The sequence below is a fragment of the Passer montanus genome, unplaced genomic scaffold (genome assembly GCF_014805655.1).
Source record: "Passer montanus isolate IOZ18808 unplaced genomic scaffold, ASM1480565v1 scaffold29, whole genome shotgun sequence".
NCBI classification, from domain to species: domain Eukaryota; kingdom Metazoa; phylum Chordata; class Aves; order Passeriformes; family Passeridae; genus Passer; species Passer montanus.
Window position 1 is genome coordinate 1,758,277 of NW_024367596.1, and position 21,708 is coordinate 1,779,984.

At 45.0% G+C, this 21,708-nt stretch overlaps 1 protein-coding gene across 2 annotated transcripts; it reads left to right on the forward strand.

Moving 5' to 3' along the window:
* Window positions 1-14,237: 14,237 nt before the first annotated feature.
* Window positions 14,238-16,785, forward strand: LOC120504386 (serine palmitoyltransferase small subunit B-like). Of its 2 annotated transcripts, none has more exons than XM_039713821.1 (2): window positions 14,238-14,355; window positions 16,211-16,785. In XM_039713821.1, the coding sequence occupies exon 2, from the start codon at window positions 16,228-16,230 to the stop codon at window positions 16,468-16,470; it is 243 nt and encodes an 80-aa protein (XP_039569755.1). In that variant the 5' UTR covers window positions 14,238-14,355; window positions 16,211-16,227; the 3' UTR covers window positions 16,471-16,785. The 2 variants fall into 2 exon arrangements, with proteins under 2 accessions (XP_039569755.1, XP_039569756.1); XM_039713822.1 differs by lacking the exon at window positions 14,238-14,355 and adding an exon at window positions 14,985-15,095.
* The last annotated feature ends 4,923 nt before the right edge of the window (window positions 16,786-21,708 follow it).

Sequence of the window (21,708 nt, forward strand, 5' to 3'; positions counted from 1 at the left end):
GCCGAGGGCGCGGGCCCGCCGATGGATGCGCCGAGCGCTGCGCCGCCGGATGGCTGCTGATCGCCGCTTGTGCCGCGGCTCGGGCCGGGAGGAGGCTGCCAGGGCCGCCCGCGGTACCTGCGTCCCGTGCCCCCCGCGCCCGCCGCCGGCCCGCCCTCCTTCCACCCGGGCGGAGCGTCCCGGCCGCCGCCCCCGCCGCGCCGCCGAACTACAAATCCCGGCAGCCCCCGCGGGAGCGCGGCGGTGAGGGCGGCGTGTGGGGCATGCTGGGAGTTGTAGGCTGGGAGAGGCCAGGAAAAGAGCTAGGAAAATGAAAAAAATTATTTAATCAAAGTAATTTTAATAAAAAAAAAACCTTAAAATCAAAATTACTTAATCAAAATGTAATTAAAATTATTTATTCAAAGTGATTTTAATCAAACTAAAATTATTCTTAATAAAAAATTTAATCAAAATTATTTAAAAGTCTAATTAAGAATTATTTAATCAAAGTTATTTAATCAAAGTTATTTAATCAAAGTGTTGTTGGAGCAACCTGGGATAGTGAGAAGTGTCCCTGCCCATAGGATAGATGCCCCTTAAAGCCCCTTCCAGCACAAGCCGTGCTGGGATTCTTCTAAAGGATGAAATTCACCCTCGTGTGTTGCCCAGGTCCCCTCACAAGCTCGCAGTCAAAACCGAAACAAACCAGGATCTTGTCGGTTACTAAACCGAGAGTAGCGTTTGTCAAGGTAGCGTTTTGTTGGGGAAAATTTGTGTCATTTCTCAATTAGACAGTTTATCCTTAAAAGACTTAACTTATTGATAAGACACCACAGCACTCACAACCTATAAAACTGTAATACAGATAAGAAATAATAAACATCCAAGACCAAACACAAAATACATCTCAAACACTTTAATCCCAACCCTAACACAAACAAAACAAGAAGATAAAAACATAATAATTATTGAGCCAGCCCAGTGGCTTGTGCCAAAAATTCCCAATTTCAGGGCTCGTTCTGCACTCCAGCAGCTCTTCCCAGGGGCGAAGCAGAACTTCAGCACTCGCAGATTATTTCAAAATAATCAGCAACAAAAACCTCACCAATATTCGGGGTATCAGCTGCTATTTAATTTTAGTTTTTGGTCCCTTGTGAGAGGAATGAAAAGCGATTTCTGAGCCAGGTTTGTGAATAAACTAGAGAATTATCCGCTTGGAAAACTGGGAAAAGCATTCCTTGCTCAACAGCTCCTCCTCCTGCTCGCCCGTAGCGCGAAACCATCAGGGCATCATTTGTTTTTATATTTTGGCTACAGAAACAAATAATCTGATACTGCAAACGGGAATTCACGTACACAGGAGTTGTGGGTTATAAACAGAATAAACTTGGGAATTATCTTCCCAATTTTCCCAGAGCAGTATTCAGCTTTTCTAGGCAATTTTTGTGGTACCCAGAATGAAAATAGAGAGTGAGATAATGGAGAAACTCTCCCTATCTGCTAGCCTGAATAATACCAGCGTTTTTATCATAGTCACTTCTTGCTTGTATGAAATAAAATTCAATAGTTCTGACTGGAAGAAGCCTCATTTTGTGAATGTACTTACAAAGAGAACTTAAATAAAAATAACAACAGTGAAAAACTTTAATTTCCTGCAGTTGCAAACTGAATTTACCATTATTTCACCCTGGGGATGAGCAGTGAGGACACAACACTGATGGGTCGCCAAAAATCATTACAACATTTAATTTGCTGGATTTTCCTTGTAAAAGTACTCCCAAAATCTGGAGGGTATCTGTTCTATAATATTCTTGGGATGCTAAAATTTGGGGGATGTTGCTGTTGCTGTTTGCTGAATTCTGCTGCCCAGTTAAGAGGTTTTCTCAGGATTTTCAGGTTTAAATACTTCCATTGTAATAAATCAGATGTGCACAATAATGTGACTAGTTGAAGATTAGAAAATATTACAGCAAAATATTCCCCCAAACCTGTGGATTCACCTCTCTTTCCTCTGCTGACATACAAAATCAGAATAGAAGAATCAGCACCAATAATAACAGCTGTAAAAGTGGAGTTTTTCATGTCAGGACTGCAAAGCAATGCAATAAAACTTGTGCTTTCCTTTCCAGATAGGTGTAAAAGTTGATTTTGGGATATTCAGGGTGACACAGCTCTCCAGAGGAATAACTCGGTGGCAATCTCAGAACCTGCTCTGTGCATCAGTTTGGGTAACAGTAAACGAGCCTGAGCTCTCCTGGCAGCGCTTTCATCTCTGTTGATATAAACGACATTTCCTGATGTTATTGCCAGGATTTCACCTCGCAGCAAACACGGGGAATTGCAGGGAAATTCTGCCTCCCCCTGAGAAGTCTCATCCCAGCACTCCTGTTCTGCATCTCCCCCGAAGAGGAACATTTGCAGATGTGAAATGCAAACAGCAATTTTCCACACAAGTTGCTCCTTTCTCTTTTCCAGCATTCTCAATCCCAGGACATCTTCAAGTGTAAAATCTGATTTTTATTTGTTTCCCAGAACCATCAAGTGACCTTGGTGTCTGTGGAAGGAAAGGCTCAGGGAGATTTCTGAATGATGTTTTAATATCTTTTACTAAACACATTATTCTGCCGTGGAATGGCATGCACCAAAACACAGTGCAGTGTGTGAAATTATTATGTTTATTATATAGAATATATACAATTAAATATATATAACATATACAATGAAATATATGCATTTCACTATTGTGAAATTATTATATATAATAATGAAGTTATAAATTAGCAGTGAAATTATTATATATAAATTATAAAAATTAAGACATCCGGGTTAAATACCTGCAGGTGCCTGGGGTGGAAATACCACACCTGCCTTACTCAGGGAATATAATTCTTGATTATAAATATAGAATTTTCATTTTAAATATAATTTTTTTCATTTTATAAGATGTAAATTATACCAGGAATTAACATTATTTTAATAAAACAAAACCTTATCTCATTTCCCAAGTAAACTACGGGATGTTGTTTATTAACTTTTACATCTTCTTACTGACTTTGAATATCAGAGCCAAACTACCTGGTGGTACAATCGAGGAAAGATGCCAATGTTAATTTCATGGAAAAGTTTAGCCTGGGATGTATTTCAGAAGAAAATTCTGGGGTTTGCCAACTTACAGAGCCTTGAATTACCCCAGTTCTGGAGCTGGCACAAAAATTTGGGCACTGAAGTCACTGGGAGTCTTTGCCTGGTGGCAGCACGAGCCCCAAAATACTGGAGTCCACCTCTCCAGGGCATGACATCTTTTGAGAGACAGAGATGATTCCAAACAGATTTTCCCACTCATTTTCCAGGTGTGAACTCCCTGAAAATTGGGAAATGACCGAGGAACCACCAGAACACCCAGCAGGTGAGGCTGAAAATGCTCCTGACAGCAAGAGCTGCTCCCCGAGGTGATCTTTGGTTTACCCAGCAGCACTGCTGCAGAGCGCAGGCTCCAGGGAGTGTTTGTGGAGCACTGCTGGGGGGTTAATGCCTCACAAACTCCCCACTTTCCCAGAGAACTCCAGGACACGCCAGGAAAATGGAAATAGGAGCCCAGCAATCTGGAATCGCTCTGCAAACTGGCAGCGTTCTCACAAACCGTCCTCAGATCTGGGCACAAATTGATAAAAAAGCAGCAGCAAAGCAATCTTCATTTTCTTCTTCATTAATTTTTACTCTGTTTAGCAGCTGTTTCATGTCTGTGGTGCAGACTGTTTAATTTGCATTAAGCAAAGGGCTGCAAAATTGATTTATACATTTGAATGCCTCACATTTTCATTCTGAGGCATTTTTTGGATGCAGAACATGACAGGCTTAAATTCAGGATTAAATCCTTAGGCCAGGCTTGTCCCAAAGCAGAGGTGAGGGGGGAGCTGAGGTTACAGGTGCCTTTTTTGGTGACTTCTCTGAGACTAAAATTAGCTGTGCCCTCAGCTGACTGCAGAGTTTAAAATCCAGATTTCACTAAGTGCCTTGGCTATTCCGGAGGTTCATTCCAGCCCTGATGCCTTCCTTTTACCAAATTCTTCATAAAACCCAGAAAGTGAAGCCTTCTGAGGCAGGATTGAGACAAATCAGCTCTGGGTTAAATTAGATTTCCTCAGGCAAGGCAGATGAATAAGCACCAGAGCCCAGCCAGGGCTGCCCCCAGGATGAACCCAAATGGCCCCAAAATGCACGAGCGCTGCCGGGGTCTCTCCCTGGGCTCAGCTCTGCTCCATGTGCACATTGCAGTTCAGTGTCCAATCCCACTGCAGCCCCTGCAGTCCCACCCTGCTTGTTTTTCTCTCTGCAGCCCACGGGCTTTGTGCTCCTGGGCTGAGATTGGGATCATTTGTCCTTGGTGCCCAGCTGGAGCAGGAATTGTTTTGTGTCCCTGCTCTGTGCAGAGAGCTCACCATGCCCTGATGTGAAGCTCAGAACTGCACACTAAAGCAGCACAGAATGTGAAAAATATAAAGCTAAAACCTTAGGCATCAGTAGAATGGCTTCTCCTGGGCAATATGTTGGGTGTGATGGGAATGGCATGCTTTGGCCCAAAATAGCTGCCTGGGCTGGTGCCTTCAGCTGTCAGAATTGTCTCTCCTCCTCCCCACGTGGTGAGATCTGCATCCACAGCACCATCTGCTTCCTCAGGATGCAGATTTGCTGCATTGGAGCTGGGATTGAACGGGGGGAATCGTCTGACTGCTGTTTAATTTCATGACTTTGCTTGAATTTCCAATTCCCACATCACTCCTCGATCTCCTGAGGCACCAGAAGCTGCCACCAGATGCAGCAATGAGCTTCAAACATCTGTGGGCTTCCCTGCTGCTGCTTCCAGCTCCTTTCTGCAAGTGGAAAAAACTGGTGGGAGCAAGATGAACCTAAACCCACTCTTCCTCCCTGCCTGCCTCAGTGCTTTCAGCATTCCCAGCTCCCAGAACGTGCCACATTCCCAGTTTCTGTTTGGGAAGGGGGGAATGACTGGCAGCTCCTTCAGCTGGTGGAGAAGGAACAAAAAAAGGAGGAGCAGTGGAAGGGCTGGGATGTAATTCCACTGATCCCTCTGCTGTTTATCTGCTGGATGAAGGGATTTATTTATAGCTCGTGACTTCTCCAAAAACATTGTTCTGTGCTGACCTTCCCGTTTAAATTGGAAGTTAGGAGAGCAACTCTGCCAAGTAAATGAAACTTTAAAATACAGAGGGAAAGCTTCTTGCTGCGTTGTGAGTCCACTGCTCATGCTGTGCCTCATGCTTTTTTTGCCTTATTACCAATTCTGGTCACTGTGGAGAGCTGGGATTCTCCAGAACAACCAGGAAACCTGGGATGTGGAGAGAAAATCACCTCAAGTTCACTTAATAAGGGAGGTGAGGACACACAAGCAGCAACCTGATCAGCTGCTGACACCAGCAGCTCCTGAGCCCGGGGCTCTGGCTCCCAGCAGCCCATTCCCAATCCATGAGTAATGCCCCACAAATAAGGAGCAGGGATTTGCACTTTTCCTGGCTGGCAGAATCAGTTTTTGCTTCCTAAAAAGTGTTTAAAAAAAGACTGGGTATGGCACTCGATACCATGGTTTAGTTGAGGTGTTAGGGCATGGGTTGGACTCTATGATCTTGAAGGTCTCTTCCAACCTGGTGATTCTGTGAATTCTGTGGAAAAAACCACAGAAAGCAGGAACCAGGCTCTTTGTCCATCTCTGCAACCTGCTGAGTGTCAAACCCAGCCCAGCTCTGGGCTGGGCTTAGAGCAGTGAGGGGTTTGCAGCAGAGGGGATCCTGCCCTGGCCTGGATCCCATCCCTGCCCTTCCAAACACCTCCCAAGAGCTGGGATGAGGGGGATTGGCAGTGGGGAAAAGGTGGAGCTGTCCTGGGGTGTGGTTAATGTCTCCTCAGAGTGGTTAATGTCCCCTCAGGGTGGTTAATGCTCCTCAGGGTAGTTAGTGCCCCTCAGGGTGGTTAATGTCCCCTCAGGGTGGTTGATGTCCCCTCAGGGTGGTTAGTTCCCCTCAGGGTGGTCGATGTCCCCTCAGGGTGGTTAGTTCCCCTCAGGGTGGTCGATGTCCCCTCAGGGTGGTTGATGTCCCCTCAGGGTGGTCGATGTCCCCTCAGGGTGGTCGATGTCCCCTCAGGGTGGTCGATGTCCCCTCAGTGGTTCACCCCCTCACTCTCTGGGGCTGCAGTTCCATTGCACAGCAGCAGCGCTTTGGGACCCAGCCACCTCTGGAATCCAAGCGTGTCCCACCCTGTTCCCCATCCCAAAGCTGAGGAGACTCTGCACCACAGAGGCTGGAGATGCTCGGGGGTCTCATGGTCCCCAGGAGCCAGGGAGGAAAGCTCTGCAGTACATGGAGGTGCTGCTGTTTGCTGGAGGGGTGATCCAGGATTTCCCTGTGTCCCGAGGAGGGGAAGGCTCTGCTCCCATCCCATTCCCTGAATTCCCTTTTTCCCCCTGGTTCCTCCCATCCCATCCTGGTGCTGGCGTGGCTCAGGGTGTCCAGACTTGACCTGCTACAGAAAGGAGCACCAACCCCTCTCTCCTGTGTCACCAGAAGTGACAGCAGGAAGAGCACAGCCCTTCCTCCACAGGCTGCCACAAAATCCCAGAATGGTTTGGGATGAAGGGACCCCCAAGCCCACCCAGACACCTCACACTATCCCGGGTGCTCCAAGCCCTGTCCAGCCTGGCCTTGGACATTCCCAGGGATTCCAGGGGCAGCCACAGCTTCTCTGGGAATTCCATTTCAGACCCTCCCCACTCTCACAGGGAAGGATTCTTTTCTACTTCAACTTCTGAGCATAAGAAATGTGCCTGAGGACAGGGAGCTCAACTGAGCAGAAACACCTTAATGAGAGAATTAATCCTGGGCTTTGGAAGCAAAACCAGAGAACGGCGTGCACATGGAGCAGTTTCTCCTTTCTGCTCCTCGCTGTAATGGGAAAAGCAAAGGAGTCAAGAAACAATTTCCCAGCTTGGCTGAGCATTAAGGAACAGCACTTTGTGTGTAACAAATACGTGCTGCTGTGGATTTGTAACGGAACAGGAGGTGGCTGAGGCACTTCTGTGAAAGGAGCTGGGCCAGCAGCCAAAATTTGGGTTCTGATGGTTATGTTCCCAAGCAGGAGCAACAGGAATTAATTCCTGACTTGATGTATGTGAGGACAGAAAAGCAAAACACAGCATAATGTGCAGGATCTGGGGAGTGCTTGCAGATTCACCCATCTTTCTTCGACTGTTTTTCTTTATCTGGTCTGTCTAGAGCTGAAAATTCGTAGAATTCTTGGCTCACAGAAGTCTTTGGAAGTGGAGGGAGATGGATTTGCAGCCTGAGAAAGAAGACCCCACTCCTTCAGTGTTTTTTCAAGTGTTCCCTTCAGCAAGAGTTGCTTCAGTCACACATGGAACAGCAGAACCATGGGGAAAAGAACTAAATATTGGAAATTAAAAAGAAATGAATAAAAGAGAAGAGAAATGAATACATAAGAGAAAAAAGATAAATGAATACTATGAGAGAAATGAATACAACTGACACCTAATGCACAAATATTCTGTTCCTCTAGTAGCTATTACATATAATTTGTAAGAATTTAGGGTATTTTTCTTTATCTTCCCAAGTTTCTCACTCTCAGGAGCATCTGCAGTGCTGGGGTGGAGGGAGAAGATGAAATGCAGGAGCTGGAGCTGCAGCAGTGGCAGTAAATGTTGCCTTGTGTGACCTTCATCTCTGAGTCACCACAAAGAGCTCCCTCCCAAACAGTTTGGAGTCAGGAGCTGGGAAGATGTGAGGAAATTCAAGAGTCCTTGTCCAGGGAATTTGATGGCAGCTCAGAAAGGCCTCTGACCCCAATAAAAAGGGTTCTTAAATGTCTGAGAAGTCTTACAGGGACAAATATCGAGGCAGAAGGGGCAATAAAAAAAAACATCAGTCAGACAGAACCTCTCTGAAGGAGCAAGAAAGCCTCATTTTAAATGAAAATAAATTTTAAACATTGGCTAAATTACATTGGGGTGGAATAATGCAGATTTGAAAAAGTTGCCATTTCTCAAGCTGCTCTATTACTTCCTTAAGGTTCACTTATTCCTCTCTGGTACCAAGAGACATTTAATGAAGTGCTGGGGCTTAAAATGGCTTTTTCCAAACAGCCAAGTTCTGCTGAGCAATCTGAAATGGAAAGGTTTTTAACTGAGACCCTGCTCTGGAAATATTTCAGCACAGAAATAGCCCCAGTGACCTTCAGCCTGTGTCCTCCTCCACACAATTCTGGATTCCTGGGAATGTGGGGAATCAGTGGGGCTGGTTGGGAGGGATGTGGAATGTGTACAGCCCAGTGCATAAATTAAAAAAAAAAAATCCAATTTAATAATTCTTTCCACACTCCTGCATCTCTGTTCAATACCAGCTCTTCTCACAGAATATATTTTGACAGCAATTTGCTCCATTATTTAATCACATTCATAGCTGTGTGTTTAAAGGATAAATAGTGTAATTTCCCCCTTGAGCTGTATTTTGGTGTGTTTAACTCTATCCAAGTTGTAAAAGAACATGGTGTAAAGGTGTAAATATCTTGGGTTTTTCCTCAGTGCCAGAATTTCAGAGGCTGCTGCTCTCTGCTTTCTCACTGTTCCCACATAACTCCTTAACCCCACTCTGCCTCCTGACAGCCTCAGGATTTAGTTTTAAAATAGGCCTGGGATTGCTCTTTAATTTAGATCTTTAGGACTATTTTAAGAGGGTGTAGAAGATTTAAAGTTGCTATAAATATCTGCTTCAGGAATCACTTACATTGGTTTTAGGGCTTTCATAAAAACCCTAATTTTTTGCTGAAACATTTGAAAATTACCTTTTTTTTGTTTGTTTTGATTTTGGTATTTTTTGGTGGATAACTGTTTCTTGGCCCTCTTTTAAATAAAAATCATTTGCAAGAACATCAAGATCATTCAATCACATCCAAATCTTGGCCTAATACATGAATCTGTGGAAGAATTTTGGCTAAAATGGACAATTTTGTGTACTCAAAGCTCTCCCTTTCCCCAGAAAATTAAGATTATTTTGATAAATATCCTTCATTTTAAGTTGGAGTCTGCATATGAAGACAGGCAGAGGAAGATCTCCACATTTAGGTAGCAATGAGACAAACTATGGATATTTTTTCTCTTTTTTATTAAAATGGGCTTTATTTTCTCTCCCCATCAAACAATATTTCACAGAGGCTCTCCAGGGTTACACCTGGCACGAGGAAAACGTGGCTGAAAATATTGGATTTCTCTTGAAAATAAAATCCAGCAGGTTCCTCTGACAGGAAAGCAAGCCAGGGAGGAATGCTGGATATAAAAATTTATGGAACACAAAATGGGTTTAATAGCAACTCTGTGAAGTCTTGGAAAAATCAGTCCCTGTGGAGTGGCAGAGCCCATTTTTATGGTTTAAGGCCATAAAAGTGTTGTGTGTGTGAGGGAAGGATTAAAAATGGATTTGATTGTGGTTCATAAATCCCTGAGGATCCAAAAGCTCTGCTCTGGGTATGAATTCCTGGTGGGAAAGGTTTGCCAGGGTGCTGGAACTCTGGCTGCTGAGAATTCCAGACTTTCTGTGGTGCTCACACATTTAATCCCAACCCTGGCAAAAAAGAAGTTGAGACTCAACATCTGGGAGAGTTCCACTGGAGAGGCTGGCAGTAAATAAAATAAAGAAGTAAAATCTGGCTGCTGCAGTTCTCTGTCCTGAGGTGAGGTTTAGCCCTGAGCTGAAGTTATCCATCACTTGATCACTAGGGCTGCGTTTTCCAGGAAATCTCCACCCCTCTCTGGTGATTTAATGAGCCTGGGAGATCAGATTTAGATTTAGAGGAGTGGCAACACCTCATTTATTTTTTCCAGGAGTGAAAATGTCCTCGTTTCAGATCGGATGAGGAGATGGGATGAAAGCCTTTCATAATTCTGAAAGGAATTGCTCTTTTTAGGCCAGTCTGTTATTAATCATAAAGATGGATATGTACAAAAGAAGATATTTTTACATCTACACTAAAATTCTGAAAATTCCACAGTGACAAATGGCTCTTAATAAGAAGAGGATATAAAGGGGGAGAAAGAAAAGAAATGTTAAAAATTATCCCTGTGGCAGCTCTGAGGGGGCCGAGGCAGAACAAAGATTAAAACCGCAAAATTCCAGTTCTTATTAATTAATTTACCAAATAACTGCATCATATTTAACAAAAAATCCACATTTTAGCTGTGTGGAGAGAAATAACTCCCCTCTGGGAGTGCTTGATGCCATTGCAAATAAATCTGCACAACAGAAACCTCTGTTTTGCAAAGTGTGAAAGAGTTTCCAGAAGACAGCAATAAAACCTGGGAAACTTCACACAAAGCAGGATTTTATGGGAATAAATACCCGACCAGGAAAATTTCCCCACAGAAGAAATACCCACTATTACACTGAAAAGAAATTCCTGTTTCTTACAAGAAGAAGAAAGAAATTCCTGTTTATTTCTCTGGACCACAGCCCCAGAAAAACTAGGACATGTGTAAAAGAAATATCTAAATAAAGAGGATTCATATCCAGGGAAAGGTCTGAAGCTCTGTCAAAATAATATGAATAAAGCAGCAGCAGTGCTGATTATGTTGGCAGGGCAGAAATGCAGAAGATTTGCTTTCTACAAGAAAATACATCAAGATTAAGAAAATTCTGCAAGAAAAATCAAGAATTTTTTAATCAAGATTTTAAAAAAATCTGCCTCAAAAATCTCATTCTCAATTAATCAATTTTGTCACCCAGAAATAAAAGAGAAGGTAGATAAATAAAAGAGAAGGTAGATCCATTTTTCTGAGAGGTGTTCCCACCAAGCATGGCCAGAGCTGACTGAAAACAGCTGAACGTTCCAAATTTGTGGGGTGTGGAGAGCAAGAAATATAAAATAGTTTAGCAAATGATGTATTTCTGTGTATTTTAGCCTCCCCCATGGGCTGATTCCTCAGTGGGAGAGAAACTTCTGGCAACCTCCCCATTATTATCCATCACCTACACCCCATTTTCCTTCTGCAGCTCCATGGAATTTTCTGCTTCCTCAGAGTTACAAAGCACCAGGGATCCAAACAGAATTTTAAAAGCAGGGAGATACAAGAAAATTTAGTTTAAATAAGCTCAGGAATAGTTCATTCTGATGACATTGATAAATACTGTTTTAAGACAAGTTTGAGATAAATACAGGCAGGCTGATGTGGCCACTTTGGGGGCTAAAAAAAAATCACTGAGCTGATTCAAAAATCACTGAATATTTTCCTAAAAAGCCCAAATTTCAATTCCCTGTCTTTCCTCCTAAAACAAGCTCCCTGGCCCTCACTCTGTGCTGATTTATCTCCCAGAGGCATTTTCTGCACTGCCCAGGTGGATCCTCAGCTCTTGCCCGTGGTTGTTGACACAGCTGGGAGAGGGAAGCCAGCACACCCCGTTATTATTTTGTATTTATATTATTATTAACCCCCAAATGTCCTTTTGATGATTCCCTGCTGGAATGTTCCTTTGCACATTCCAGGCCCTGTGCACCATTCCGTGATCCCAGCATGAGCTGGAGGAAGGTTTCGTGCTGCAGGGAATTAAAATTCCTTGCTGCTCTCTAAAGAGCCCTTCCAGTCTCTGCTGCAGCTGGGCTGGGTTTTGTGGCAGCTTTGGGGTTCCCTCGGTGCTGGGGATGGAGTCAGGCAGCTGAATCCTCCTGGAAAAAGGATGGAGCACTTCTGGGGATGGAACCAGGCAGCTGAAATCCTGGAGAAGGGATGGAGCGTGTTTGTTCCCACTGTTGATAACTTCCAAGGTGAATGAGGGCAGGAGAGGGAACAAGAGGCAATGGCAGGGAGAAGGAATGTGAGATCCCTGAGCAGTGGAAAATCCCTGATTCCCATCCTGGGCTGTCACTTTTAGCAGGGTGTTCTGAAGGAATTTTCTGCGGATGAATGACAGGAAGAACAGTCTTTCAATATTCCAGTTCATTCTTTGAATGAATGATCTGGTGGAGAATCACAAAATAGAATCCCAGACTGGTTTGGGTTGAAGAGACCTTACAGCTCATCCACTTCCACCCCATGCCATGGGCAGGGACACTTCCATTATCCCAGGCTGTTCCAACCTGGCCTTGAACACTTCCAAATGTACTTCATTTTCTTTAAAATCCTGTTAATAAAATCTCCCATAGCGTTTGACAGACCTGTGCTTGTTAGGACTACAAATATTTCCACTACAGGTGTAAAGCTGTTATAAAAATGCTGCTATATTTTTACTAGAAGCAAATAAATTTTCTTTCTTACTGCTTCAGTCAGTTCTTGTACAATGTGTTCTGAAGATCTGCAAGATAGCAAGGGTGGTATCATCCCTGATTTAAAGTAAAAATCCAGAATGATCCTAGAAATTAGAGAACAGCATGGTCAGAACTTGGTCTCAAGAATTCCCAGTTTAATCAGCTCCTAGTCCCAGGGTGGGACTGGGCTTTGTATCTGTGCCATTCTGAATTTCAACCTGTTTTAGGCAGCTTTTCCTTCCCAGTTAATTTATTTTGCCCCTGACAGCAGAGCAGGTATCAGGTGAGTGATGCCCCAGCCCGGGCAGCATGGGGGAAGAACGGAGGGGAATAAATATTGGTGCCAGTTCGGAGAAAGCAGAGCCCAGCTGAGCAGGTGTTGCCTTTTCTCCAACCTGGAAATGAAACTTGAGATAATTTTAGTAAGGAGGTAATAGGAAAGGGGATCTTTATTTGAAAGCCTTCGGGGCAGTTCTGGGTTTCACAGCTGCCCTAATTCCCTGGCCAACTTTTATGGGACACTCATTGGTGACACTGTCAGTGTCACCCTCGAGCTGAAATAGGCTGTGTCCCATCCTCTGGGCCAATTCCTTGCATATTCCATGCACATCCCTGTGCTTTTGCAGATCCCAGCTCCATGCTCTCACTTGGTTAATGACCTGTCTTGGTGCAGAGCTGAGGAAGCTCCTGGACTGGTCTGGCGGGTGTGGGGAGCTGTGGGAAATGGGGTGACTGAGGCAGGCAGCAATGCCCTAATTAAACTCTGGGATTTGCATCCCAAACAGCAGCAAGTCAGCCCCAGCAGTGCAGCCCAGATTAATTCCTGATCGAGTCAGAAATTCCTTATCCAGTTTCTGTGGGGTGTCCTTGTCTTAGGCTGCAGTGCAGGATGGAACCAGAGCTGTCTATTCTACACCAGCTGTTGAAACCAGGTGGAGAAATGTTCTTCATCTCTTCCATGGCCCATCCCTCATAACTCCAGGGGGACATCCTCTGTTGATGGGCCAGCTGTTGGAACCATGAAATATAGAAAAGCTCAAACCTGAGGCATCACTTCCACACAAACCATCCCAGGATTCTGTGAGAAGCTGATAGTCAGATGCTGCTAGCTTAGCTAGAGTAGCAGGACCTAAACCATATTTTATTTTTCCTTTTCTTAACCAGAAAAGTTCCAGTTCTTAAACAGAAAAGTTGATTTTGTTGGAAAAGATGAGGGGGAAAAGCAGAAGGTTGAGGGAGTAGGGCAGGGTTTGCTGGCAGGTGAGCTCAGGCTGTGTTTGGGATGGGAGGGAAGGTGAGGCTCAGACATGGCTTGTGGCACATCGTCCCCATGCGAAGCTGATTCATATTTGGAAATGATCTGGCTGCAGGCAGATAGTTTAGAACACCATCTATTATGCAGATTCCTGCCTCGTTTACTTGCCCAATTAGATCATTAAAATGCCTCCAGCATTTGTGGCCTGCTCTTATTTTGCAGCTTTTCTGAGGAAAACTCACCCTCTTTTCCTTGTCCCCAAATTCCCTCCACCCTGGGGTTTCTGGATGAGCTTTGGGAGATGCAGAGATTTGGAGCTGTTTGAAAATGATTCTGATCAGAGGTTGCAAAAGAAGGTGGTGGCTTCACTTCAGACCTTCCTGTGCCACATTTTTGTGGCTGCTTAACCCCGTAATTCTGTGTAGACATTAAATTGCCCCTTGCAGGAGCTCAAAGCCCCACAGGGGCAGAGGTGTTTTGGGAGGTTTGAAATCAGGAAGGCATTAACTGTAAATATTTTTTTGCCTGGTGTGCTCCTCCCTGCAGAGTCCTTGAGCTTGGGCTCAGCTCCAAGAGCCAGGTGCTGTGTCCTGAGCGTGGTGCAGACAGAGCATGAATTATTGCATAAATCGGAGTCCTGTGGCCAGAGGAGATTTCAGCAGCTGAGGAGGAGGGCGGGGAGTGGAGGACACGCTCTCTAATTGAGGATCAGAGCTCCTGGGCTCTGCCTCTCCGTCCACACAGCAGCTGCTCCCTGCCAGGCTCCACAGCATCCCCTGCCCGGCCGTGTTGGGGCACAGGTGAGTTCTGCTTTTTATAACCCCAATTTTTCCTCAAAGTGATGCATTTGGTGGGAAGAGGCTCAGGTGCCACCTGATTTAGTAAAAACTGTGTGTAAGGGCAGAAATGGGATGGTTAATGAGGATATTGCCACAAGTAATTGTTAATATTTCAAACTACAGAGGCATTTGTTTCGCTCACCTGGCAGGAAGAAAAGAGGTGGGGGAGATATGGAAGCCAAATGTCACTAAAATCTCTGGGAAGTGGCTTTTTTAGGGTAAAACCCCACTCTGTTTGGGGCTATGGAGTTAATGGCATGTAATTTCTGAGGGATACATTTCTTTCCACACCACCAGGATTTCTTTACTTCCCAATTAAAAAGTGGGAAATCAGAGTTTTTGGTTTGTTTCCTCTTATTCACCAAAGGACAGAAAGTTTCAATAACTGAAACAGTCCTGCTTTCCCTTTTCCTCTCCAGTTCTGTGTCCTGCTGGTGCCATAATGCAACACTCAGTAACTACTACCATTGATTTATTTCTTCTTTAAAAGAAATTTATTGTAATTATTATTTTACATTTTCATATATTATATATAATATTTTCTTCATTCTGGCAACAGATCAATTCAATCCCTACTGCAGAAAAAGCTGGGTAACCTGGATGTAGTTTCCTTTTATTGGAATTCTGTTTGTGTGGAGTTCTCCATGCTCTCAGTTTGTACCTGGAACTGGAGCACGAGACATAAAATCCAGTCTGCAGTGGTAGGAATCAGCCTTGTAGCAAATTCTGTGTAGAAATCCACAGGTGGGAAGGAGGAGGAGGAGGAAGGAGAGAGGGTTTAATGGGAGTTTTAATTAAGCTGCTCCAACAGAGCCTTGAGTAACCCAGTGCAAGGTGAAATTCTGGCAGATCTTGGCCTGGGGAATGGAATTGCCACAGCTCGTGGATGAAATATCTCCCAGGGAGCCTCCTTGGTGAGGCTGGTGCAACGTGAGGTTCCCGTTTCCAGGTTCCCATTTCCATGATCACCCACCCTTCAGGAGCAATGTGAGGTTCCCATTTCCAGGTTCCCCTTTCCATGATCCCCCATCCTTCAGGTGCAAGGTGAAGTTCCCATTTCCATGATCCCATTTCCATGATCCCCCATCCTTCAGGAACCACGTGAGGTTCCCATTTCAAGGTTCCCATTTCCATTATTCCCCCATCCTTCAGGTGCAACGTGAGCTTCCCATTTTTGTGATTCCCCCATCCTTCAGGTGCTACATGAGGTTCCCATTTCCAGGTTCCCATTTCCATGATCCTTCTTCCTTCAGGAACAATGTGAGGTTCCCATTTCAAGATTCCCATTTCCATGATCCCATTTCCATGATCCCCCATCCTTCAGGAACAACGTGAGGTTCCCATTTCCAGGTTTCCATTTCCATGATCCCCCATCCTTCAGGAACAACATGAGGTTCTCATTTCCAGGTTCCCATTTCTGTGATCCCCAACCCTTCAGGAACAACATGAGGTTCTCATTTCCAGGTTCCCATTTCTGTGATCCCCCACCCTTCAGGAACAACGTGAGGTTCCCATTTCCAGGTTTCCATTTCCATGATCCCCCATCCTTCAGGAGCAATGTGAGGTTCCCATTTGCAGGATCCCCCATTTTTCAGGTGCAACCTGAGGTTCCCATTTCTGTGATCCCCCACCCTTCAGGAACAACATGAGGTTCTCATTTCCAGGTTCCCATTTCTGTGATCTCCAACTTTTCAGGTGCAAGGTGAGGTTCCCATTTCCAGGTTCCCATTTCCATGATCCCCCATTTTTCAGGTGCAAGGTGAGGTTCCCATTTCCAGGTTCCCCTTTCCGTGATCCCCCACTCTTCATCCCACAGGGAGCTCTGGGACAGGGATGGATGTGAAGAGCACCCCGAGTTACCTGTACTGGCTCTTCTGCCAGTTCGAGCTGATCACCTGCAGTTACCTGATGGAGCCCTGGGAGAAGGTGCTCTTCTACTCCTTCAACCTGGCCATGCTGGGGCTGCTGCTCTACACCACCTACGTCTGCCTGGCTTTCCACGCCAGCTCGGCCTTCCAGCTCCTCTGCAGCTTCCTGGGAAACCCACGGGAAAATGCTCTTTCTGTGGTGAAGTAAAACCTCAGCATCAAAGAGTTTCCTTATCCCATTTTTGTCCAGGAGCAGCAAACTCTGCTTTATTCTCTGTGTTTTGCTCTGATAGCAAATTGTTTTTGCTCCAATCAATCCATGTTTTTACTATTTGATTCTTCAAGAGCTTTCAATTTTAATGACCCACTGGAATTACAGAGCTGGGATTGGGACAGGAACAACTCTCCTGAAGAATTTGTTATTCCAAGGGGAAAGGAACAACCCCCCCTGCAGATTTTGTTATCCTAGGGGGAAGGAACAACCCCCCTGAAGATTTTGTTATTCTAGGGAAAGCTGCTTGGACATGGGAAGTTTTCACCTGGAGAAATGAGACAGCATGAGTTTGTTCTGTTATTCCAGGGAAAGCTGCTTGGACATGGGAAGTTTTCATCTGAGAAATGAGACAGAATTTGTTTTTGTCTGCCAGAAGAGACGTGCACACAAAAATCCTGGACGAGTGGGAGCTGCTTCCCTGAGCTTGCTGTGTTTTTATGGAATGATTTCATGATTTATTCAGTCTCCTTGATTGTTTTATACAATGAATTACTTGGCTGGCTCGTTATCATGATGCAAACAATGCCACTGATTCATGTGAGGATGTGCTGCTCTGAAAATTTCTGATGAAATTCTCAGATTCTTGGGCTTTATAAAAACATAATTTTTGGTTTACATTAGAAGATGAGTAAATCACGTGCATCATATAGAGAATGTAACACTACAGGTTCACTTGTGATAGGGTTTCAGCTGAAAATAAACCCCTTAAAAATGTAAAAATACAATGTCTCCTTTTTTCGTAACCCTTTAATCCCTCCTTTTCACCTTTCACACTCTCCCTGTTGAGCAGTGCCTGAACCACAAACTCCTGAGCTGTAAATAACACGCTGGATTTGGCTGGGACTATTTTGTTCCAAATTCCAAGAGTTTTTAGCCTTCAAACCATCAGATTCCTGTGCTGCCAGCTCCCTGCAGTGGGCAGGAGCTGCTCTGGGATGAGCTTGGCAATGAGAGTCGGGGTTTGGAATCCTCAGGAGATGAAGGGAGCAGAGCAGGACACACAGGGTGACACAAATCCACATTTTCCACCCACACTGAGGTGAGTTTTGGGACTTTTTCCAAGCTCTTGGGATGTCCTCTCCTTCCAGAGGATGGGTTGTTGCTGTAGGTGGCAATCCAGGGAATTAGGGAATGAGGCTTGGTGACAGGAGGCGACAAAACAAAGTGAAGACATCAATTATGTCATTTGTCACCTCAGCTGCTTTCCCAGTTTATAATTATGGGGAAATAAGGCAGGAGATGAAAATAATTTCTCTGGGAAAATGAGGATAGCTGTGCTCAAGCTCCCATTGAACAATGCCCAAGTGTCTCTAAGTTTGTTAAAAAAAAAAGAAAAATCAATACTTTTGAATTTGGATCCAATGGGATGCTTTATTCAAGTAATATAATGGTTGAAGTAGTGATTAGTGTAGATTTGCTTTCATGCTTATCCTGTATGTTATATTTACTGATATTTATCAATATAATTTGTATTTACTGATGTTTAGGAACAAGAGGGAGCACACAATATTTTAATTATATCAATCATTAGACTATACTTGGAGACTGATTTTTTTCCCAGCCTGTCAGTCCCTAATACAGAGAAATACAGGCAGTACTTTGCATTACAGGTACAAAATCTGTATTTCTCAAGACTGTGTAAATAAATATTGCTCAAGATGTGCCTGGGAGTGAGCCCAGGGCAGGAGCAGGGCAGCCTCAGCTCCAGCAGGACTCCACAAGGACATCCTGAGCATTTCTGGGCACTCAGGGATCCCACAGCAGGCGGGAGGAGCAGGACCTTTGCTCTGGGTGTGTTACTGCTGCTCTTTCCCACGTGGGGTTTGGGGCTGCCTCCAGTGCCTGGTGTCTCTTTCACAACAGGGTAGGATTAGGATGGGATTGGCGTGGGGCTCTGCTCCCATCCCCAGATCCCAGCTGGGCTGGAGGAACGGGACAGAGCCAGGAGAGCACCAAAATCCAGCAGAGGAAACAAGGGGCCAAGTGGCAGCTGGAGCTCCCCAGAGTTCCTGATTCATTGTCCTCATCACCCCCTTTTCCCTGCCTGTCCCAAGCCTCCAGGATTGAAAACATTTCATCCCATTTCAGTTCCCAGCACTGCCTGGGCAGGTTCCTGCTGGAGCACCGGGAGCCTGAGGGGTCTGGATTTGTCAGGTCAGGCTTGGCTGGGAATGGGATCAGGATCAGGCTGAGCTGGGCCAGGGAGGTGTAGGGTGGAGAGCAGGGAAAGCTTCTTCCCCCCGAGGGTGCTGCGCAGTGCCCAGCCTCCCCAGGGAATGGCCCAAGGCTGCTGGAGCTCCAGGAGAGATTGGGCACCACTCCAGGGATGCCCAGGCTGGGATTCTTGGGGTGGAACAGGCTCTTTCCACGTTTCTCCAGATTTTTCCAAGCAGCTCCACAGGCTGCTCTGAGTGGCCACAACACTGAGTTTTTCCCACCTGATGCTCAATGATCCAAACCTAAATGAATGAATGAATGCATGGCTGGAGCAGGAAGCGTTCCAAGAGGAATGGGAAATGGAATATTCCCTGCACACCCTTCCCTGAGCACGCCAAGCTCAGCTGGCTCTGTCCCAGGGAAGTTTCTGTCCTGGCATGAAGGAATGCAAGGGTAACATTCAGCACCTTTCAGATCCCTGCCATGTGAAAAGGAAATATTCAAACTGCACAACTTAACCCACACTGCTTCACCAGAGTGAAACTAAAGAACAGAACAAGAACCAGCTGCTAAAATCAAACTGCTCGTGCTGCTCACCAGGAGACCTTTGATGTTTCCAGCCAGAACATCCAGCTGGATTCCCATGGAGCCGTGCTGCTCACCAGGAGACCTTTGATGTTTCCAGCCAGAACATCCAGCTGGATTCCCAGCATCCTCCTTAGGAGTGATTTTATTGCAGGACTTTCACACCTTATCTCCCATTAAACTTTAATTTTATTGACCCAAAGACTTTACACTCCCTCAAGGCACTAAAGATGTTTCTGTCCATGTGGAATTTCAGCCCCTCTGCTGCTGGTCACTTCAGTTTTTAGAAACTTTCTAAGGTAATTCTTACTCCTTGTTACTGTCATTGTTTTGCACTCCAACAGCTGCACTTTGCTTTCTTTCCAGCCACGTGTAATTGCAGTTCTTATCTTTGCTCTCCATTACCTGACCTGAAAATCCTGCTTGCAGAATGAACCTGTCAGCACTTCCTGGCCTCTGCATCCCACGGGCCATTTCCATCTTGCAGGGATTGCTCAGAGCAGGGGGGAGTTTCTGCAGATCTGTTTGCTTTTCCAGAGCTGACCTGAAATTCCTCTGTCCTGCCTGGCTGAAAGTTTCTGCTGAATTCCCTGCTCAGCTGAAACTGCTTCATGCAACAGTTGAGTTCCAGTCTCCCCAAGACAGGAACTGCTCCTACCTCTACTGCTGACATTTCCAGTACAGAGCAGAGATGTCATATGAAATAGGATTTACTTTGATATTTTTCCAGGAATTTTTTCCAGGGATCAAGGTGTGAAGCACCATCCTCAGAGCACAAATTCTCAGCAGGATGTGCAAACAGCACCAAATATTTCACAGCTTCAGGAGTTTCCTTCCATCTCACAAATCTCACTGACCAGAGATGAGTTTAAAATTGGCTTTCAAGGCTTTTCAGTCCTTGTTGGGGATTTGTGTCATCCCAAATGCTTTCATTTTAGGAAGGTGAATATTTAAATTGCACAAAATCCCTTCAGTTTCTTGCTTCACCATCAGGCTTTGGTTTTCTTTGGAACTGAAACCCGGACAAGTTTTAAACTTCATTTTCTCTTTCTGACTTGGCTTAACCAGGTTCATATCTTGTATTTTGGAGGAAATAAGAGATTCTGACAGCGACAAAATTCTTTGTTGCATGATTATGTCCTGGAACGAGCTCCAGGAAACATTCCCAAATGCCTCTGGATTTCCAATTGCCACCACTCCTTTCACCTGCTCTGGGAGGTGCAGCTGAAACAAAAGGCCCTGAGTTGAGATCAGTCTGCAGGAGGAGCAGTTTGCTGACATTAAACCCTCCAACACAAAGTTCCAAGCAGTTTTTGTCTCATTTTCCTTTAGCTTGGTGTTATTTTGAATTGAAATACCAAGAACTGCACGGGCATCACGAGTTTTTGCTGAGTTTTCAGCCCCTTTTCCTCGGAGCAGGGAGCAGCTCCTGGGCATGCAGGAACAGTGACACCAGGTGGGCTCTCACCTTCAGCACAGGCACATCCTGATTTTTCCATGGAGAACGGGAATAGATGGGAATGGATCCATCTCTGTCAGTCCCAGGGTGGAAATGGAGCCAGATTCTTCCCACTGGCACTCCAGTGAAATGATTCCAAATCCCAAAAATCCAACAGAAGGAATCTGTCTCCTTGTCTAACTTTTTATGTTAAACTTCCTGACACAATAATCCTCCAGAATTCCCTATTTTAAGCTGCTTCCAAGAGTAAGACACTGAAATAACACGGATTTTGTTGAAGTCCCCACCAGATCAGTGTCTCAGTTCCTCGGCTTGCAAGCTCCCAAAATTGGCCCAGGAGCTGTCCCTGGAGTGCAGCCAAGCTCAGGCACCTGGCCCGGGGTTAAAAGTGTTTTCCCATCAATATTTCACCTCAGCAATTTCCATCTGGGAAAACTTGGGACCCCTGGAGTTACATCAGGCCATCCACTAACAGGTTTTTAAAGCAGTTAAAGGTGAAATGATCACCTTAAGCTTTTCGTCATCAACACACAAAACTTTTATCTAGGGAAAAATAAATCAAAAATGAATGTTTGCACACCCCAATCCCCTTTTTCTGTTCATTTTTCCCTCAATTATCCAGCTTTTGTGCTCTAAGGTCTGACTTATACAACACATTTTTTCACCATTTTCTGTGAGCAAAACATAATTCCAAAGTTCTGCACAGCTTCTCCCATGACTTCCAACTCAAAATTCATCAACATCTGGGTGGAAATGCATCATTGAGCAGGTCTGACTTTAAATCCTGAAGGATTTCTGTTGTATAAAAGGAGCTTTTTGTGGCTTAACTCACAGATTTTCAGGAAGAGCTGCAGGGCAAGTGGCAACTTTTATCCATGACAATGAATGCCTTTGTTAGCTCCAGTGGCAGTGAAAATACTGGCAAATATTTAATTTGTTGGACACTCCCATAACCCCTCTGAGCTCCCAAA